The sequence below is a fragment of the Humulus lupulus genome, chromosome 4 (genome assembly GCF_963169125.1).
Source record: "Humulus lupulus chromosome 4, drHumLupu1.1, whole genome shotgun sequence".
NCBI lineage: Eukaryota > Viridiplantae > Streptophyta > Magnoliopsida > Rosales > Cannabaceae > Humulus > Humulus lupulus.
In genome coordinates this window covers 162,830,509-162,853,053 of record NC_084796.1, presented here as the reverse complement: position 1 = coordinate 162,853,053, position 22,545 = coordinate 162,830,509, and the positions used below count along the sequence as shown (strand labels likewise).

The window sequence follows — 22,545 nt, the reverse complement described above, 5'->3', positions numbered from 1 at the left end:
TCTATGGACTTAAGCAAGCTTTTCATTCCTGGAATCTTAGGTTTGATGAAATAATCAAAACCTATGGCTTTGAACAAAATATTGATGAGCCTTGTGTTTATTTACTGAAGGCAAATAAAATAGTGGTATCCTAGTTCTTTATGTAGATGATATCTTACTCATTGGAAACAATGTTAAGAAATTGGCAAATGTGAAGAATTGGCTGAACACTCAATTGATGAAGGATTTGGGTGAAACAAGTTATGTTCTAGGTATCCAGATCATTAGGGATAGAAAAAACAGGCTCTAAGCTCTGTCTCAAGTATCTTACATAGATAAAGTGTTTGAACGTTTCTCAATGAAAAATTCCAAGAAAGAACGTTTACCGTCGCGCCATGGAATTTATCATTCAAAGAAGCAGTCTCCCTAGACTCCTGATGAGGAAGATGCAATGAGAAAAGTTCCTTACGCATCTGCAGTTGGAAGTCTGATGTATGCCATGTTGTGTACTATACCAGATATTTGCTATGTAGTAGGAGTAGTGAGCAGGCATCATTCAAACCCAGGACCGGAACATTGGATAGCAGTTAAGCATATCCTGAAGTATTTAAGGCGGACTAGGTATTATATGTTAGTCTACAATGATGGAGTTTTGAACCCTTTAGGCTACACCGATTCAGATTTTAAGATTGATGTCGATGACAAAAAGTCTACTTCTAAATGGTGTTTACTCTTGGGGGTGGAGCTGTGATATGGAGAAGCGTAAAGCAGTCAGTAATCTCAGAGTCCACCATGGAGGTTGAGTACATAGCCATGTCAGAAGCAGCTAAGGAAATAATCTGGCAAAAGATGTTTTATTCGGATCTTGGTGTTATTCCAGAAATGGATAAACTGCTCGTGATTTTTGTGACAATATATGAGCGATAGCCAACTCGAAAGAACCTCGTAGTCACAAGAGGAGTTAGCATATAGAAAGGAAGTATCACATTATTCGAGAATATGCGGCTAGGGGAGATGTGAAGGTTATGAAGATTGCATCTGAAGACAATCTTGCATATCTGTTTACAAAGACACTACCAGAAGCTACATTTGATAAGCATATCAAGGAAATGAGATTAGTAGAATTAAGGCATTAGTTTCAATTAGTGCAAGTGGGAGTTTGTTAGGGTTTTATGCCCTAACTAAAACTCAATTTCTTTGCAATCTCATTTATTATCAATAAAAGAATAGAAATCATTTTTTGACTTGGTCAATCACTTTGCTGACATATTTTATATTCATGATTATTTGTTAAATATAAACTTCTATTAAATCGCGAGCATATAGCTAATCGTATTTATAGTGACGTAATCACAGTGGAATATAAATATGATTATATGTTCAAAATAAGTTAGTCCGAAGATTAGTCAATGCACAGGATTTACACTGACTTGCCAATCTACGATATAATCTACTTACACATTGTAGTGTTATGTTCTTTCCAGAACATTAGCAAAGTAGATAAGATCGGATGTATTTGTTACATCAGACTAGACCGATATTGACAGTTGATAGGATAAGTAAACATACTGCTATAATCTATTCTAGTCATATCATATAGTTGACCATAGGTCAATTCAATCTCAATCTTGAGTGGTTAGTATTCTAACTAATTGTATTATTTGAGTTCTTTCACTTGTTCATTACTAGCTTACCCTACGGACTAGCCCATACTTACATCTTGGGAACTCAGTGGTATAATTGAGTGGGAGTGTTAATCATAGATATGAACTTCTATAGTTTCTGATGAAGAAGTGAAATGATGGTTTCCTTTTAGTTTGGTTCAAGGTGCTAAACGATAGAGATCTCATTTCACTAATTAATATTAGTTTACTGAAATATCATTTACAAGGAACTAAGTGTTTTAAGGATAAAATACAATGAGTGGTACAACGGTATTTTAGTCTCATCTCATTGTAGACCGTCTATAGAGGATCGAGTGACAATTATGGTTGTAACAATGGATAATTAATAACGTATCTATATTTGTTATAGAGCGTTCTATGAATTCAAGAGTGCAATTACGAGTCTTTAGCAGAGTCACGAGGAATTAATAAGTTAGTTAATTTATTTGTTAGATTTATGATAACTTATTGGAGCTTGATTTCATAGACGCATGGTCCCCACTGTACCTTGGATAAAATTATCTAGATAGTCTCAAAAAATTAATTTAATTATCAACTGTAATTATCAAAGTTGACAAGGTCAATTTTAGATAGTTTCACAGAGTTGTACAATTTAAAGAAGAAAAGAGAAATCAAGCCAGATTTATTAATTAAGATAAATTGGTATCTAAATTAATAAATAAGTTTAAATCAAGGTTCAAATTATAAATAATTAATATGATAAAGAATATAAATAATTATTTAATTAATTAATCAATCAATAGAAAATAATACAGGCCTTGATTTTAAGTCCAATGGGCTTAAAATCAAATGGGAAATTTCATGGGCCTAAAGCCCATGATAATTTCTACCTAGGGCTGTTAATTGGCTATCATTTTATTGATTTTTGAATTAAATAAATGATTCTATAAAAAGAGTGCTAAGAGAGAGTTGAAACACAAGTTTCTGAAAGATTTTAGATTCTTTGTAAACATAAGTCATTTTCTAAGCCTTATTGTTCTTTTCTCTTCTTCTCTCTGTATCTATCTCATGTGTTGAGAATTTCCCACTCTAGTCTAGGTGATTCTAAGGATACTTTGGAAGACTTTGAAGAAAATTGAAGATCTGTTCAGTTTCTTGGTAATACTCTGTGACAGAAAGAATACAAGGGTTAGAGAAACTGAAGGAATGACTCATTCATTTTGCTGCGTATAATGTATGTATTCTTAAAATTATTTCTCTTTGAATTCAATTTTAGAAACATGTTCTAGGTTGTGTCATATTAACTTTTTTAATATTAGATCTACATGAAAATAAATAAAAATGTTGTATAATTTTTCCCAACACCCCTGCTGTAGTGTCCTTAGTGTTTAGGAACACCATCCTGAGTACTAAGTCCACAACTTGGAATTTTTTATCTTTCACTCTAGAGTTGAAGTATTTGGCTACTTTTTGTTGATGTGCTGCTACTCTGAGACTTGCCTTTTCTCATTTTTCTTCGATTAAATCAAGTGACTCTTCTATCAGTTGATGGTTCCCCCTGATCATATGTCTCCCGTCTATGTGATGGGAGAGTGAGTGTAACTGGCAACATGGCTTCATACCCAAATGCCAGAGAGATTGGCATATGCCCTGTCTCCATTCTTTGATAGTCTTGTTCCACTATACCAAATACCCATTTCCATAAAACATGAATATAGTACTAATAAAAAAGTATTATGAAAAAGTATTATATATGGGAACTTAATGAAAAAATGGGCGGTAATTTATTTAGCCATCGCCCCACTTAGCTTTTTTTTCATTTCCTTCAACATTTCAACACAAAGAAGAGACCCATTTCTTCGGCTTTGTACGGTCTCCAAACTCCTCACTCTCTTAAATCTCCTCCTTCGCTCAAATCTCCTCTCTCTCGTCTTTCTCTTTCTCTCTGTCAACCTATTTCCAGTCGTTGGGCTTCTCGGATTCGTTCTTCTCTTCGATCTTGGCAAGCCAGGTAATTATTTAGTTGTAGATGTTAGATTTATCAGCTTGAATCTCATAGAATCTATAAAATCTGTGGTTTTCAAAATTAATTTTTGATTTTGCATATTGCTGGGGTATTTTTGCATGAAGGATCTACAAGAACAAAGGTAATAGCATATGGTGTGGTCGACGATGTGAGGCTGGAAACGGGGCTGGGTTTGAATCTTAGAGCTAGGTTGAAGTTTGAGGGCTGGTTAATTTGCAGAGAAAGGGTCGAGAAGAAAGGGAGAGAGGTAGCTTGATATATGTATATATTAATTAGATTTATCTTTATTAAAATAAATGTTTAAATCTGATTTTCTTCTTCTTTGAATCATATTATTGTGTTGGGATTCTCTAGAATGTTATTTGCCGAAAAAGTTTGAATTTGAATTTGAGATTTTTTCCTTAAACTACTTTTCAATAAGTAATGCCCATAAACTGTTCGGCAAAATGTGTGTTAGAGGGACATTTTTATTTCAATACTGCTCAATAAACATAGGTTTGTGTGGATGTGTTTTGTGTAGATAGAAGAATTGAGAAGAAAGGGGCTGGAACCGTATGCATATAAGTGGGACAGGACTCACTCTGCTAATCAGCTGCAAGAGACTTATAAAAATTTAGAAAATGGCGAAGAAATGAATGGTGAGCAAGAAAATGTATCAATAGCCGGAAGAATTGTGGCTCGTCGAGCATTTGGATAGCTTGCATTTCTCACTCTAAGAGATGATTCTGGGACAATTCAGGTATCCACACCTCAGCTTTCTGTCCTTACAATGATCTTGCCATCTCTTTGTTAGATGGATACTTATAATAAAGTAAAAATATAATAATAAGATGTGATTAGGTGGTTTAGTTCTTAAAAGCATGTCTATTTTATGGGATGCTTGATCTAAAATATATAAGTTAGTTACCTTTTTTTTTTAAAAAATGGGGTGTTTTCCAAAGTTTGTAAATTTTGGCGGGTAGGGATGGTTTCTTCAGAAATTTTCTATAAATCTTTGCTCACATTTAGTATGGAAGAATCCTCACTCAAGTTGTTCAATGTTTGAAACAGCTTTATTGTGCAATGGCGAGATTTTTAAGTGATCAGTTTGACGAGCTTAAGAATCTTGTCGATATTGGTGACATACTTGGTGCAAGTGGCTCAATTTAGCGAACTGAGAAAATCAAGTACTAAAAAAATTTATCTTTTGCACCTATTTGCGATTAGGTGCTGATTCTTGAAGTTATAGGTACTTCTGGGTGAAGCTATTCTTACCATATTTGTATTGGAAGCTATTTAGATAAACCAATGCCATTTATAAAAAAATGCCATTGGCTTTGACTGGCTTCTTACTTTTTTTGTGATTTCCCTTTGAGGTGAGAAACTAATTGAACTTATTTCTTTGTTTCTTTAGGGGAGCTTTCTGTCTATGTGAACTCTTTTGCAATTCTTACAAAATCTCTACTGTCCTTGCCAAAAAAATATCATGGTCTAACTCATGTGGATAAGCGTTATCGGCAACGGTAAGTTGAGTTTTCTGTTTCTTTTCACAGTTTGAGTGAGAGTGTCTCTTATGGGAAATAACAAATTGTTTTCTACTGGATGATGATAGCCCACAATTCGTTGCAGTGGTTCTTGCAAAAGACTTGTCTAAATGGCTTTTTAAATAAAATATATATGTTTTGGGGTATACTTGGTTATAACTGAACTTTACTTTTCTTTTAAAGGTACATTGATATGATTTCCAATCCTGAAGTAGCAAATGTATTTTGGAAGAGAGCAAAGGTAAGTTAGGCTGAGGAGTAATTAAAGACCTTTTAGTTATTTAAAGTATATGTTCTTTCCAGAAATAGTATTTTTATTAACTTGAGGACCTTAGAACTATCTTACATGATTGCTTCAAGTGTACTTCGCTTCTGATGAAGTATTTGAATAGACAAAAATAGCATTAAATGACCTTTCCTGAGTTGAAGCACAATTCATTGGATTTTTTTTTTTCTAAAAAAAAGGTTACAGGGTTATAATTTCTATATTAACTTCCTTAACAGCATTAACACTTGAGGAGATAATTTATTTATGCAAGTTATGCATATTTTATCTTTCTTTTGAACAAATTTGCTCTAAATATTAGAGTGCTTACGGTGGTTGAATGTATTTAGCAATTTTGGAGTTGTTGAAAACTTGAGCAAAAGAAGGATGGTATACCAAGTTGTTTCTAGTATGGGAATTTTGAAGTATACATATATAAATTCAATATTATTCCCTAGATAGAGTGGTTGAGGCTTCTTGTTGTTTATACATTAAAGATGTTTTGCTATTTTTTCTTTTTGGTGAATTAGATTGTATTAGAGTTATGCAAGACACTGGAATCTTTTGGATTTATCGAAGTTGAAACTCCAGTTCTACAGGTTTGTGGATTTTCTAACCGTTTTATGGTCATATGGTTCATATCAAGATTTAGCATTTCTATAATGGAATTTGACTTTATAGTTTGGCTGAGTTCTTATGTAAGATTACCGTTACTTCTGGTGATGCTTGTTCAATTGCTTAGCTTTTGTTCTTGGCCAAGATACAACTTATAGAATACCCTATTCTAGAATTTTTAAAAAATTGTAAAGATGACTGGAGGTTGAACTGTTGAAATACTTAGCTGGGAATTCTTTTGGTTCATATTTTATAAATTTTGATTAACTGTATTCATTTACAGGAATAGATTTTACTTTTTCTGTATATGACAATTTTTTGGTGCCTTAATTTACATACATTAGCATTGTTTCTATTTGAAGGTTGGTTTTTAATTGACTTAATCAACTAGGGAGCAGCTGGTGGAGCAGAAGCAAGACCATTTGTTACCTACCTTAATTCGCTAGGAAGGGATCTTTATTTGAGGATAGCAACAGAGCTCCACTTGAAGAGGATGCTGGTGAGGATTTAAAGTATATTCATTTTCTTTCGAGTGCTATACTAACATGCATAATCTCTTCAACCGCCCTCTGGTATTTCCAAGGTGTAATTTCTCCAGTTTAACTTGGTCATTTTCCCAAAGCTGCTTTCTAATTTTTATTCATTAGTTTGTGTGTATATGTCAGATTTTATCACTTCCATGGCAGTATTGTTTTGCTAAGCAAGTTTTTTCTGTGTAAAGATTTTATAAAACATTCGCTGTTTCCAATGTAGATTTCTTTTAATGATAATTCTTGAGCTCTTCTTTATATCTGTACAAGAGAACACATACAGACAAATTCTTATCCCTCTCTATGCCTACACCAAATTTCTCCTCTTTATAGATTTTACTTTTTTTTTTATATTGGTTTATATAACTATTCCCATTCATTAGTTTATTAAAGTTCTCATTTCTTACAATATATATATGTATAAATGTATATATTTATCGAGAGGGAGATGTGCACAGTGCGTAGTTTTCTACTTAGTACTCTCAGTGTCAACATTTATAATCTTGTCCTTGAAGATCAATGCATATTTGCATATCCATCTAATTTATTTTTGTTTTTTTCTTTTTGGTTTGTTCTACCAAACTTTTTCACTTGGATGCACGTTTTTGGTTCCCATTATAAAAAAAAAATCGACTATCGTCATTTACTTTTCTCTCCATATTATTTTTAATCTTTTGCACTAAAATTAAATCTCTGTGGATGACAGGTTGGACGGTTTGAAAAAGTTTATGAGATTAGTCGAATATTTAGAAATGAAGGGATTTCAAATCATCACAATCCAGAATTTAAAGTAATGAAATGGAGCATAAGATTAAGGTCTGGAAGATTTTTCACAGTTCCTGTAAGATTGGAGGCTTTTTTATTTCCTTATTTCCTGGACTAGGAAACTTGACACTTACAGTTTTTCTTAACTTACAATTTTTCCTCTTATTGGCATGGATATCTGAACCCTCATTTGTTTTTTAATTTAGGAGGAACTGAGAGCACCGTATGAGTCCAAGATCTTATTACACTCTCCCTCCAGATCTTATTTTCTGCTTCCTCAGCGGTAAGAGCCTTCTCTACAGCCTGGGCATAAGTCGTTCCTCCAGGAACAGTTGTAATCCTCACATCCTTGGCTATCATAGCATTAAGCCCTCTGATAAATCTGTCTTGCCTAGCTACATTAGTAGGCACAAGATCTAGTGCGAACTTCGCAAGTCTGTCAAACTTCAGGGCATATTCTGTGACTGTTATAGTGTCCTGAACCAACCCCACAAATTCATTCACCTTCGCTACCCTAATGGCAACATTGTAATATTTCTGGCTAAATAAATCCTTAAACCCTTCCCAACTTAGAGTGGTAACGTCCCTAGTCTATGATGCCCCTTCCCACCAGATGCGGGAATCCTCTCTCATCATATAGGTGGCACAAGCCACCCTGTCATGTCCTTCTACCCTCATGAAATCCAGGATAGTGGTAATCATAGTCATCCACTGTTCGGCCTTCAGTGGATCAGGTCCTCCCTAAAAAATTAGGGGCTGCTGCTTCCTGAACCACTCATACAATGGCTCCCATTTGTTCCCAACCTCTGCTGACTATACAACTAGTACCGCTACAGGTGGCACAATAGGGGCAGCACTCCCTGATGGAGCCTGCTGTTGCAGATTCGAATATGCTCATCCTAGCTCTGTAGCCATGCTTGCATGTCTGCCATAAGTTGCTGCCAGTTCTCAGGGACTGGCAGAGGGGTCTGGCCCTGATCATCATCCCTTGACTCAGGCCTACTGCCGGTAAGTCGTATAGATTGTCTTAAACGCATAGCTATCCAAGTTAATCTGCAATCAATGACTCGATGGTCACACTATGATGACAGGGTAATAATCCCTCCAAGATCCATCATTGAAACTCAAACATTCACAAACAATAAAGATATAACAGTTTATCCAAGTATTCATCCATATATTCATTCACATGCATATTAATGCTAATAAGCATGCCTCAATATCATCACACATTAGTCAAGGGCGAGGCCTTATTAGGATCTCATGCCTCTTATTAATCATACAGAAATCATAATTCATATTCCTTTCTAATCATTTAAGAATATAATCATGTATACACAATTACCAAACCCTGAGTCGAGCTTGTCTTTCACGGTGAATGTACATGTCCAGCCAGTCTTCAGGAACCCTTAAACCTAGGACACTCTGATATAAAGTTGTAACGCCCTGGATAGCCAAGATCGTTACACTGTATGTTTATAAAGGTGCAAGACTTGCTAATCAAGTCATTTTGTTAGAAATGTTTTACTGAAACTATAATTGAACTAGGATTAAAAGATTTTGGTCACAAAGTTACATTTCATATAATCAAACATTTTGAACATGGAATCCCATTAGTAATAATGTTTAAAAGACAGTTTACAAAATATCCAGGATAAAAGTATAGCTACTAGCCACTATAAGGGCAAAACAGACATTTAGGCTTTCCCCGCCCTGTACTACTCCGCAGCCGTGGCAGCTGTTCAGTTGACTATGTACATTCAGCCTCAAAGCTCTCCTACTTAAGACTGGTCTACTTTACCCTTGTCTTTACCTGCACCACATAGCACCTGTGAGCCAAGGCCCAGTAAGAAAACAGAATAACAGAGCATAATCATCAATTAAACAATCAAATAACTCATATAGTATGATCATATACTTAACAATCCAAAATATTCACATAATCAGGCATTTAGCATACCAAGCTCATCAATTAACATTAATAACCAATTCACATATAATAACCAGGGTCGATGCCCTTAGGTCACACTCTCTATTTATCCCACTGACTCTAGCCCACTTAAACCGAGCTCAATGAACATTAAGCTGTCCTCAGCTACCAGTGGTTGAGCCGTGCCGTGTTCACAAATATTGATTCCAACACTCTTAGGTCGTTTATCATATGTCCCATGGAATAATACCATCTATGAAATCATACAGATATAGGGAGCTCTTAGTCCCAACATAATCACAAAACCGGGTGCTGTTTTCTTACCTTTGATTTCGTTAGCTTGATTAGTGAAATCGACCCTCAAGCACGATCTTGTCTGAGCCCCAGCGTACACCTAGTCATAGCCATAAATTAATAACATCACCAAACTTCAATTCCAAAACCTAGCCTCGGGACTAATCCCGAGCCCTCGGGAAGCCCTAATTCCACCAAACGGGGTGGTGGAATCAAACCCCGATCCCCTAGGAAAAAACCCTAAGAAATAACCGAAAAACCCTATTCTGGAAACAGGGTAGCGCTACAACACCATGAAGAGGGTGCTATGGCCCTACACCATGAGCCAAAAATTCCCCAAGCACCCAAGCCTAGCGTTGTAGCGCCTAAGGGCTAGCACTACTTCCAGGGCAAAAATGCCCAGATTTATCTCCTTCGAATTTCCTCAAACCAAAACCCCCTAAAACCTTTCCAAACTTCAACCAAATATCAAAACAAGCCTACCATCATCTATAACTCACCCCATAAGTCCCAACCATATGAAATTCAACCACATGCACCCCCACTACAACAAAAACTCATTTCCACAACACAAAAATTTAACACTTTTAAAAAAGTATTATAATAGGTAAATAAATGTATAGGGGGGCTTAATATTTTGGAGCCCAATTTTTCCCCAGCCTCCCAAAAATTTTACAAGGTCCCAATTGAAAAAAAAAAAAAAAAAAAAAACCCACACACAGTCCTGATTCCCCTCTCTCTCTCTCTCTTCGTTTCTTTGTACATCTCTCTCTCGTTCCATTGTCAAAGGTTTACCCCGTCTTTCTCTCTCTTCGTTTACCCTCTCTCTCTCTCTCTTCATTTCTCGACCACATCTGCCCAGGAGGAGGACAGATAAGCTTCGGTACAACTAAGATCAGGAAGGTCACAATTTCTTCTCCTCCCGTAAAGTTCTTTTCTTCATTTGTTTTTTTCTTCTGCGACAGCTGAATCATATATATATATCTCAATCTCTCTCTCAACTCATCTTTTGCATTTTTTCGCTCAGAAAAGTAAAGGTGGGACATTTGCATCTTTTGCATTTTTTGCATTATGTGGGAAATTGTTTAATCGTTTTCTTAAGCAGTTTTCTTGAATGAAATGAAATTTTGGGGTTTTCGAGAAAAGGGAATAGAGAATTTTGAGAGTTCTGTACCGAATCGTGGAGTCAAGCATGTATTCTTCTTTGATCCAGATGGTAAAGCTTTTTTTCCTTTATCTATATATGTATTTATAGTATGAATAATGAGTTTTCATTCACTTGGCCTTGTTTGGATTCATTTGGTGCTGGTATTGCTAGAATCTCATTCCTTTATCTATATATGTATTTTTTTATGTGTTCACACTAGTTTTTAAGATCTGTTTTAGGAAAAGTGGGGGTAAAGAGCAAGATATGGAGACTACGTACAATAGATTTTTCATTCACTTGGCTTTGTTTGGATTAATTTTGCTTGGTGGCTGTGTGATTTGGGATTTATAAATAAGACCAGTTCCAGGATCCAACCTTCTTTTTTCCATTTGCAAAGAAACTACAAAATATGATTTAATGAAACTATGAGTGATTCTAGTTTTCGTGTACTCAAATTACTACTGCCTTTTGTTATTATTATTGTTAGATGATCAAATATAATATATATTTATAATTATATAACTCATTGTAGCGTATATATCATGAATTTTTTAACTGCCCATTTCTTAGCTTCTTCATTTTCTTTTCGAGAAGAACATGAAAAACTAACTATTTTTTTTTATCTTACCTTTATACATAAGGCTTAATAAGTAGGCCACTTTGGCCATATTGTTATTTACTTATGATCTAATAACTTGTCATGCACTTCTTTTTCATAGTTGTTAAGTTAATGACTTGGTTAGTGTATATGCATAAATATATACATTGGCAACCGAAACTTGCCTAAGCAGTAAAACAATGATAACTTAACAATGGAACATTGGCAGCTATATATATAGTTAAGGTTGACTTGGTCTTAGGTGTAAATAGGTATAGTTAAAAGTTTAGACTATTAATTTCTGTTTGTTTCATCTTGACTATGAGCAGGGCTTTGTAGAAGGGTCATTTGGTTTCATTTTCTGAAATTTTTACTTCAATTTTTCATGCACATAATGTGTTTGAGAAAATACCTTATAGAACTAAAATTATGTTAATAGTTTTTTTTTGCTGATCTAACTTCTATACTATTCTGTTACAGAAGGGTCATTTGGTTTCATTTTCTGAAATTTTTGCTTCAATTTTTCATGCACAGAATGTGTTTGAGAAAATACTTTATAGAACTAAAATTATGTTAATAGTTTTTTTTTGCTGATCTAACTTCTATTCTATTATGTTATATCAAGTTATTTCTTTGGGTGTTTTTCTTTGGTCTCAATTGTTGTATAAAATAATGGAGGTGTAGTTACAAACGTATCATATTTGTACACACTTCTCTTTGATTCACAATGCTATCTCCACAAAGAAAAGAAAAAAATGCTTTTGTTGGATGGTTTTATGTATTTTAAAGTGTTGGTGAGAAACTTATTGATTGTTGAAGGTACGAAATATTATTTTCTGTTTTTTAAATTGAAGTGCATAATTTCTTCACTTAGCCATGCTTATTTCTTCTAGAATCAATGTAGTGAGTATGTACAAATGCTCATTTCCTATTTTAAAACAGAGTAGGCATAGCCAAATGTATATGATGTGTTCAAGGAAATGTCTGACGGAACAACACAATTGTGTTAATATTTTTTTTTTACGAATTTATTTTAAGATATTTTATTGTTGATGTTTTGGATGTGCTGGCATGAATTGTTAGTCTTACTGTATTGGGCTTTTCAGTGGCATTTAAATCTTGGGAGGATCATAGAAAACAACTTGAATTGGAGAAGGCTCGTAAATCTGGGCTTGCACCAACAGAGGTTGATGAAGATGGCAAAGAGATTAACTTTCATATTCCTCTATATGTCATTTTTGAGAACCGGTATGCTTTAAATTTCTGAGATTGCTAAATTATTTTTGTGAGAGTGTAATGTCTAAACTGGATATTTATGTAGCATTGTTCCTTTCTATCTTATTGTTAGAGTTTGAAACTTGAGAGGAAATTAAAATTGGATCCAAATTATACTAAGTCTTGGTATGACAGACGTGTCCAAATATTTCAATCATAAAAATATATAGAAAATGAGCTTGCGAGAAGTAATTGGAACTTAGTTAGTGAGTGGCATCAATTATAAGTTGACAAGTACTCACTTTTAAATATTATTACAAAAAAATTAATTGAAATAATGTCATTGGAGGTACAATAGATTGTTGCATGAATAGCTTTTTGGTTGATTGAATAAACATAATTATATTGGTTCTTCATGACAAAAACATATATCATTGAGGATACATATGGAGAATTATGGTGATTTCATTACTAGAACAATAAGTATTGGTAGCTTCCAATCTATATATATTCTATATGTAGTTATTTAGTACTTGATGTCACATGATGCTGATATGCAAGAGGGGTTTCTGGTTCAGATTGGTATAATTTAATTAAGTTGTTTATTGACTTTTAATATTAATATCAGTGCCTATTAGTTATTAAACATCTAGGCTACGAATTGATGCTAGTAGGAGTGACTAGTAATTATTTATTTTTAATACCAAAATTAGTGCCTAGTAAGTCACTATAATTAGTCAAAATTGTGCTAGTGCTCTCTGTGTATATATGTTATCTCGTCTACTTGGTGCCACTTACACTCTGTTTTTGTCCTTGATTATAAAAAAATTATGCACATTCTTGTTGATTAAGATTCTAGGTCCTATATATGGATGCTTTGCTCAGCTCTCTTTCCTAAATAAAAGAGTTAAGTTGGATGTATTATTAAGAAATTTGATTTATTGCATTGTAATTTAATCAAATACTTTTTTGTTCTTGAATTTTTGTAGTTTTTGTGCTGTAAAGACTGTTCTTTCTCTGGTCTTCATCAAATAAATTGAATCCTTTAGTGCAGAAATTAGCTCTAAATGAGGAAGAATCACTACAATGCATGCAGTTCTCTTATCTTGTTGTATTTGAATCATTTAATTGTGTTTTTGTTATATTTATTGTCATTTGACGATAGTAGCAATATAGCATACATGTGGATATTATGTATATATATTTAATGTTGTCATTATCTTATAAGTTGATTGACATTGCTTTTCTTTTTCTTTTCAAGTTTAAGAACATCTTATCAAAGTCAAAATTTGTGTAGCTGCTACAAACGCTAAGTTTGGTGAGCATGTTTCTAACACTACTTCAGAACTTGGATTGATGGTATGTGAGACTAATAGCAACAATGTTGAATAGCTGATGCATTTTATTGAATTTTTTGATGTGAAAACTAATATTGATGATATTGATTGGGTGGGGATGTTTGCGTTATTATTACTTAGTATGTAATGGATTATATTGCAGAGAAGTATATAATATATCTAATACAGATTGTGCCTCATAAGATATAATAGCTAATTAAGTATTAAATGCCAAGTAAGATCAAAGGTATTTAAGATAACCTCTTACCCCATTTCATGTTTCCTTGTCTAGTGCCTAATAATTGTGATATATATAGTGTCTTCAATTCTATTATTTGAAAATTAGATTAGCTAAATTTTATACAATTTTGGTTGTATTACTAAAAGGGGATCTTGTTTCCCACTCTTTAGGATTCCATAATCTGGTTTGTTGAAAATTTAAATATTGCATTAAGAAATAGTGGGGAGTTTATTTTCATGTTAGATGATGCTGAGATGGCTATTTCATCCTATGCTTGCTATTTTTCTTCCTTTGATTAAAATTGTCTCAATAAAAATATTTTAGATCTTTGCTGATTTTTGGTACAACATTCAGAAGTAGGGTCTTATGTACTGCTTTTTAAGCTACTTTTCTTTTTCTTTTTTAACAAGTATATTGGTAGCTACTTATTATTAATATTCCTTTTGGACTTCTATAGTAATTAGTAGCTTTTTAACCCAACAATTTTTTTTGATGCTTGTATTTTTTTTATGTGAAATAACATGTCTACCTTTTTAAGCTTGTATGTTCTATTATACCTACTTCATTCAGGTTGCTGTATTTGTTGGCGGTGTGGATACCTCTGCAACTGAGACAAAAGGAACAGTTCTAATTCATAGTGCTGACCAGGTAAAATTCTGAAATGGATATTTCTTGCTTGCTGTTATATGAACGTTTCTCTTCTTATTCTGCCTTGCTTATTCACGAGGTAGCCAATATACTTAGCAGTTATTTTCTGTTTTATTTTCTTTATTTCTTGCTTTTTATTGGCATGCACTTGCAGTTGCCTGTCTGTCAATGCCCTTGTTGTTGTGGCTAATTTTGATCCTCCACGTAACTAATGTATTGTGCAAAATTTTCCTTCATCTCATATTAATGTTTAGTGGCATCCATTTTTCTGGGTTCTTTTGGTTGTTTAGTTCATATTTTCTCCTTAATGAATGATGAATTAAAAAAAGAAAAGCTTTTCTTGCTGGACAGTTTTGGGCTTGCAATTCTATCATTTCCCATGATATTGGTGGGTATTCCTGACTCAGGAATGCCAAATGACACCATCGTGAGAATACTGTTCTGCTCTGTTCCTGCTCCAGTTGATATAAAATTGCTTCTTAATATCTTGGCTTGTTATGTTATCCTTGACATTTTTATGTATTATGTGCCTTTAAGTAGTTCTCATAATTTTTTTAATATCTTGTAGCTAGAAAATCATGCAAAAACTGAAGAAGCTAAAGTTGAGGAGCTTATAAAGGCAGTTGTTGATTCCGGTGCCAAAGTAATTGTTAGTGGAGCAGTAGTTGGGGAGATGGCACTTCATTTCTGTGAGCGCTACAAGTATATCACCTTCTATTGTGTTTTTTTATTGATTAACTTACTAATTTTCAAAACATACTTATGATTGTTGTACATATCTAAATGCTTTTGATCTTTTATGAAATCTGTCAAAAAATTTCAAGTTTTTATTATTCTATTAAGATTTTTCTTAGCATATCTGATAATTTAATTTGGGACTTTTTCCTTGCAGGCTTATGGTTTTGAAAATTAGTTCAAAATTTGAATTAAGATGATTTTGCCGCACTACTGGTGCTGTTGCTATGGTAAGTCAGCTAGCATTTAATAGTACTCAAATTTTTTGAATTTTTTCCAAAATTCTCTAACAATATTCTTATTTGTGTTACAGTTAAACCTTAGTTAGCCAAACCCAGATTACCTGGGACATGTTGATTCAGTTTCAGTAGAAGAAATTGGTGGTGCTAGGGTACATAAATATTTTGTGGATCAGGAAACGATAGCAATTGCAATATAAGTATCTGGGTGTGACTCGAACTTCAGACTTTGTGTGAGCAAACCAAAGGCTGATTGTTTGAGGTACCACCCTTGGGTATTTTGTTCCTGTTGTTCTTATTATTTATTTTTCCTTTTAATCTCATTAACATTTCCCATAATGTAAATATAGGTCACTGTTGTGAAGAATGAAGAAGGTGGGAACTCCGTAACCACTGTTTTATTGCGAGGTCTGGTTTCCTGGTTTCCTTTACTCTCAAATTTTATAAGTTTCAATTCTTGTATTTAATGACCTTATTTGTTTTATTTTTCCTCTGAAATTAGTTTCTCTCTATGTTCTTTGTTCGTTTTGTTTTTCTTGATTTATATTATTTCTTTATGGGAGTGATTTTAGTAAGAATAAGAAACTATCTTTTGGTGTTGAAGAGAACGACTTTCTGATCATCCCTTGGTCATTTGTTTCTATGTTTTCTGCTTTGGCAGTACCAATTGAATCTTGCTGTTCTATGCTTTTTATGTGTTGATAATTGAGTAACACTTTTATTTTTTGAACAGGTCAGTACGTCAGAGCTGTCTTTCTACATTTATGCTTCGTACTTCCTAGAAATTTCATGATCTTCTTATGCATGTAGGTTCCGAGTTTTTCTCTGTTTGTTGCTTTCTAGGATTGGATCTTTAAATTAATGCTCTTTAAATTAATACATGCAGGTTTTGAGTTTTTCTCTGTTTTTCTCTATATTTCTTGTTTAATTTTAGAGGGAAGAAGCAGTATGAACCACCTAGGTACATGACAATAAAGACTGCCATTGAGCAGCTCCTGGAAGTTGTGCAAGCAAAAGTAGAATTTGGTAATGATAACTACTACTATTACTCTATAACTCACTCATGTCTTAACTTTGAATTTCAAAGAACTAAATCAGACTTAGCTTATCAATTTAACATTGAATGTTGTTGTATTATGTTGCGTTGCAGTCTGCAATGAAGACACAGAGTGTGTTGGTTTTGCTAGAATTGGAAGATCAGATCAGATCATTGTGGCTGGTACAATGAAGCAACTTCAATTGCATGTTTTTTTCCTATCAAATAGTACTGTAGGAGTGTGCAACTACTCAAATTTTGACGTGTTATTATGTAAAAAATTAAACTCTTCAATATTTTGTGCTGAAAGTAGTAACTTTTCAATATGTTGAATATTTAAGACTACTTAAATACTTAAAGAACATTTTGTTGTTGATGACAATGTTGAATGTTTTAAACTAATTTGTGGATTGTTAATACAATGTTGAATGCTTTTTACATTTTGTTATTTGAAAATCAAGTTCATTTGATGATGCTAGTATATATTAGAAAGCTAATTTTAATTATGTAAATAAAAAATAAAAATATAATTGAATAAATTAGTGTTATATAAATGAATATATAATGAGAATTTAAACCTATCTAAATATTAAAATAATACGAAAAATGTGTTATAATATCTATTACAATAACACTTTTTATAAGTAAAGAATTATGTTATGCAAACTTCATTATATAACACAAAAAATGTGTTATACTAAAGTGTAGTATAACACAAATTTATAAGTGTCGAAATGTGTTATATAATCGACTATAAATAATATAATTAAACACTTATCTATTTATTAAAATAACAAAGAAAGTGTATTATCGTTGACAGTATAATAACACATCTATATAACAATGATAGAGTGTTATGTAAAGTACCCTGACCTACGATAACATAGTCGGTCTTAACACATCAAAATGAATTATGGTATGTTTTGATAACACATTTTTGGTGTTATTAAAAGCATTTTTTCTTATAGTGTTCGCTGCTTCTACTTGGCCATTAGCTTGGGGATGTGCTACCGAGGATAAGCTCTTTGTGATTCGATGCCTCGTACAAAAGTCAGTGAACATATCACTGTCGAATTGTGTCCCATTGTCTGAGACTCTCTTCCTTGGTAAGCCAAATCGACATATCATATTCTTCACCACAAAGTCTAAGACTTTCTTCGAGGTTATGGTGGTGAGCAATTCTGATTTAGCCCACTTGGTGAAATAGTCTATTGCTACAATAGCAAATGGGACTCCTCCTCTTCTCTTAGGTAGCTTTCTGATCAGGTCGATTCCCCATACAACGAAGGGCCAACGGCTTTGCATTTGTGTTAATTTTTTAGGTGTCCCCCGGAGGTATCTTGGAGAGCATCTGACACTTGTGGCATCTTTTAACATACTCCATCGATTCTTCATTCATCATCGGCCAAATGTAACCTTGTCATAGGATTTTCTTTGATAGGCTAGCGTGATCTCCACAAAACCCTTGTGTACCTTGATCATCAATAGTTTTGACTGGTTGGGTGTAATGAATCTTTGTAGTGGTAGGGAGTACCCTCGTCGGTATAGGACCCCTTCAACTATCACATTTCGTACAGCTTGTATCGCCTATTTCCTTGCTTTATTCTGATCACTGGGTACTACTCCTTGGTTGAGATAGTTAATAATAAGGGTCCTCCATGTATCTCCTAACTCTAGGTACTACTCCTTGGTTGAGATAGTTAACAATAGGGATCATCCATGTATCTCCTAACTCAACAGGTAGTGCCTCCTGCTCGGTTATGCTTCTTTCCGGCAGGTATTTGACTGGAATGATATTCAGGGTGTCCGCATCTTTGGCACTAGCAAGCTTGGTTAAGGCATCAACATTGGTATTCTGTTCTCTCGGGACTTGTATAATTGAGTATTTTTTTAACTGAAACAACAAGTCCTTCACCTTGTTCAGGTAATGCACCATCCTATGTCCCTTGGCTTGATATTCCCCCACTACCTGGTACACCACTAGCTGGGAATCGCTGAATATCTCTAGGGTCTGTGCATGCACATCTAGAGACAAGCGTAATCCTACTAGTAATGCTTGCACTCATCCTAGTTGTTTGAAGCGTTGAATCCAAATCTGAGAGCACAATGGATTCATTGATTCTCCGAAGTGATTGGTGTGATTCCTACGCCTGAGTTGTGTTCATTGGATGCTACATCAACATATAGCTTCCATACAGGAGTTTCTCCTTCCTTCTCGGTATCTCCATTCTCCGATTGGTAGGAAGGGTCTTCAAGGTTCATGCCTTGGACTATGAAGTCTGCAAATGTTTGTCCTTTTATCGTTGTCCTCGAATGATAGTGATATCAAACTGTCATAGTTCCACTGCCATTTGAGTAATCATCTCGAAGCCTCTGGTTTCTAAAGAACTTATCTCAGTGGTTCATCACTCTGGACTTGGATCGAGTGAGCTTGGAAATATGGACACAACTTACAAAAGGCGATTACTAAAAAATATGCTAGCTTTTCAAGAGGGGGATACCTAGACTGCGCACCTACTAGTCTTTTAATGTTATAGTACACATGGTGTTGTACCCTGTTCTCTTCTTTTACTAAAGCATCGCTGATTTCATTCTTGGTTATTTCCAAATAGATGAATAGTACTTCACCATATATTGGCGTCGCTAGGATGGGAGGTTGAGCGAGATACTCCTTCAAGGCTTGGAAAGCTTCTTCATATTCCTCGCTCCATTGGATCTTCTTGCTGCCCCTAAGTAACTTAGGGTAGCTACTCTCCTTGTTAAGCTTTGCACTTCTTTGATTGTGGTAGGTGACTTCATGTCGATCAATGCTTTGATCTTCTCGGGTTTAGCCTCGATTCCACGTGAATTGAGTATGATCTTCTCGGGGTTAGCCTCGAGTCCTAGAAACTTACCAGAACCAACTCAAAACGAGCACTTGAGAAGGTTTAACTTCATTCTACACTTTCTAATTATTGCAAATGATTCCTCCAAGTCTCGAACATGCCCTCCAGCTTCTTTGGACTTGACCAACATGTCATCGACATATACCTCCATATTTTTCCCAATCAAGTCTCGGAACATGCCATTCACTAAACACTAGTAGGTGGCTCCTGCGTTCTTCAATTTGAATGGCATCACCTTATATAAGTACAATCCCTTGTCTGTCCAGAAGTTGGTATGTTCCTCGTCGGGAGGGTGCATACTTATTTGATTATACTCAGAATACGCATCCATGAATGAGAGTATATCATGTCTTGTTGTTGCATTGACTAGTTGGTCTATTCTGGGTAGTGGGAAGCAGTATTTGGGGCAGGCCTTGTTCAGATCTGTGAGTTCCACGCATGTTCTCCACTTCCCATTTGGATTTGGGACCAGCAAGGGGTTTGATACCCAATTTGGGTAGTAGGCCTCCCTTATAAAAAAAAATTTCTTGAGCCGCTTGACCTCCTCCTTCAGGGCTTGAGATCGGTCTTTGTCAAGCAGTCTCCTCTTTTGTTGCATTGGTGGGTAGTTCTTGTCCACATTGAGGACATGGCTTATGACAGATGGAGAAATTGCAACCATATCCTCATGTGACCATGCAAAGATGTCCTGGTTCTTTTTCAAAAGTTCTACCAACTATGCCTTAATTTCCACCTTTAGCTCCTTCCCAACTTTAATTACTCTAGTCGGGTCCTCCTCATCTAGTAGGACTTCATCAAGATCTTCAACTTGTCCTACCCCCATGATGTCATCCCCAAAGCAAGGATCGATGTCATTTTCATTGCTTTGGGAAACTTGCTATAATAACAAATCTTCATTTCAAAGAGCCCTCGGTTCCAGTAGAGTGTTTCTTTCAACGTCAACTTCCATGTTGACAATCTCATCGGTTCTTTCCTTCTCTTTCCAGTAGGTTACTACCATGTTGTTTATGCATGGTACTTTCTTTGCCTTGACCACTGACGCGTTATAGCATTCTCGTGCCTCCTTTTGGTAACTCTATACTCATCCTTGCCCTATGCTTAAGGGGAACTGCATGTAACACCATTAAGAGGGGTCTCCTGAGCACTACATTGTAAGCCAATGAGCAATATACCACCAGAAACTCTGTCATCACAGTCTTCTGCCTGGGGGCATCCCCCATCGTGACCGGCAGTCTGATAGTTCCTGCTGGTGCTAGGAATTCTCCTGTGAACCCATATATCACTTGGGAACACGGTGTCAAGTCCTTGACCGTGAGCTTCATCTTCTCGAGGGATGATTTGTAGATGATATCTACTAAGCTTCCCATATCCACCATGCATATCTTCATTCGGGCATTGGTGATTTGAATGTGAAGAACCAGAGGGTCATTGTGGGGGTACCTCACATGCCTAGTGTCCTCCTCTGTAAAAGTGAGAGTTTCACTTTCATACTTGGGATTTTTTGGAGACTGCTCCTTGACTACCATGCACTGGGACGACTCCCCTACCTTATGTCTGAGGGTCCTTGCATATCGCTCACGAGCATTGTTAATGTTACCTGCTATGTAGGGCCCCCCACATATGGTATCCAATGTGAAGTCTATGGCCGTTGGCTCTAGTGGTGGACTCCTCTGCCTACAGAATTCTGGATTCCTCTTGAGGTTTCGATCTTGACTCAGTACCTCGAGAGTTTTCTTGATCGGATAAGAAAATTTATCTCATCCTTCAATAGTTTGCACTCATTTGTGTCATGCCCATAATCATTATGGAAACGACAAAACTTATTCTTGTCCTTCTTTCCTTCTAATGCAAGGGTGGTGGCTTTCGGTATGGTACCTCCTGGTATATTTCCAAGTAAATCTCAGCCCTTGATGTAGTTAGGACAGTATAATTAGTAAACCTGGGTTGGTAGAGATGATTCTTAGGTTGTTTGTTGACAGGTGTTGACTTAGCTTTCTTCTCTCAACCCTACTCGGCTCTTGAGGTATTCCTCTACTTACCGTTGCCCCCACTGCTGCCCTAAGGGTTTGCACTGTTCTTATCTGCCTTGAAAGTGGTTGGATGGTTTTTCTTTTTCTTCCTTCATGACAGTGTCATCTATCTTCATATATTTATCTGCTCGGTCCAGGAAGTCCTGCAAGGTGTTGATGGGGTTCCTGTGTATGCTATCCCCCATGGGATTATGATAAATTATTCCTGTCGAGATGGCAACGAACTTCCCTTCATCTCCTATTATGGACGCTCTGTTTGCCTATCTCATGAATCTTTGGATGTAGTCTTTGAGGGATTCATCTTTCCCTTGCTTGATGTCAGCTAGCTCATTGGCATAAATTGGTTGTATTCGTCTGGCACTGAAGACCTCGCAAAATTCCTTCCTGAACTACTCCCAGAAAGTGATGGATCCAGGTTTGAATTTCCAATACCATTTCTGGGCTAAGTCAGAGAGAGTGGTAGGGAATACCCTGCACCTATAATCATGCTCCACACTGAGTAACTCTATCTGATCCTTGAACTTCCCAATGTGTCGTACTGGGTCCTCCTTCCAAGTGTATGTTAGGAGTTTCAGGGTCTTCTATTTCGGTGGTGGTTGAGTAGCTTGGATATTAGTAGTAAAGGGACTCCCACTTCTATATGCAAATTCGATATCAGAAGGTTTCTTTGTCAAACGGTGAATAGCCATGACGAGTGCATCTATTTGAGCCTGCACTGCTGGTGGGATTGCTACTCCAGGTGGGATAGATGTCCATGGTACCCCCTCCTGAGTGCTGGTCCTCATGTTGACGACGTCCCTCAGATCCTGAGGTTGTTAATCTTTCCCGAGCCTATCGACTAAGGGTGTAGGGGTGGTAGGACCACCTTCCCCTTACCGGTGC

General features: G+C 35.5%; 1 protein-coding gene and 1 pseudogene across 2 annotated transcripts; both read left to right on the top strand.

Moving 5' to 3' along the window:
- The first annotated feature begins 4,135 nt into the window (after positions 1 to 4,135).
- Positions 4,136 to 12,564, top strand: LOC133832640 (lysine--tRNA ligase, chloroplastic/mitochondrial-like; annotated as a pseudogene).
- Positions 12,565 to 14,613: 2,049 nt separating this feature from the next.
- Positions 14,614 to 15,781, top strand: LOC133829253 (T-complex protein 1 subunit theta-like). 2 transcript variants are annotated; one of them, XM_062259091.1, is made up of 3 exons: positions 14,614 to 14,738; positions 15,307 to 15,440; positions 15,631 to 15,781. In XM_062259091.1, exons 1-3 carry the CDS (start codon positions 14,634 to 14,636, stop codon positions 15,671 to 15,673), a joined length of 282 nt encoding a protein of 93 aa, XP_062115075.1. In that variant the 5' UTR covers positions 14,614 to 14,633; the 3' UTR covers positions 15,674 to 15,781. The 2 variants fall into 2 exon arrangements, with proteins under 2 accessions (XP_062115075.1, XP_062115074.1); XM_062259090.1 differs by lacking the exon at positions 15,631 to 15,781 and having other exon boundaries at positions 15,307 to 15,617.
- Positions 15,782 to 22,545: the final 6,764 nt, after the last annotated feature.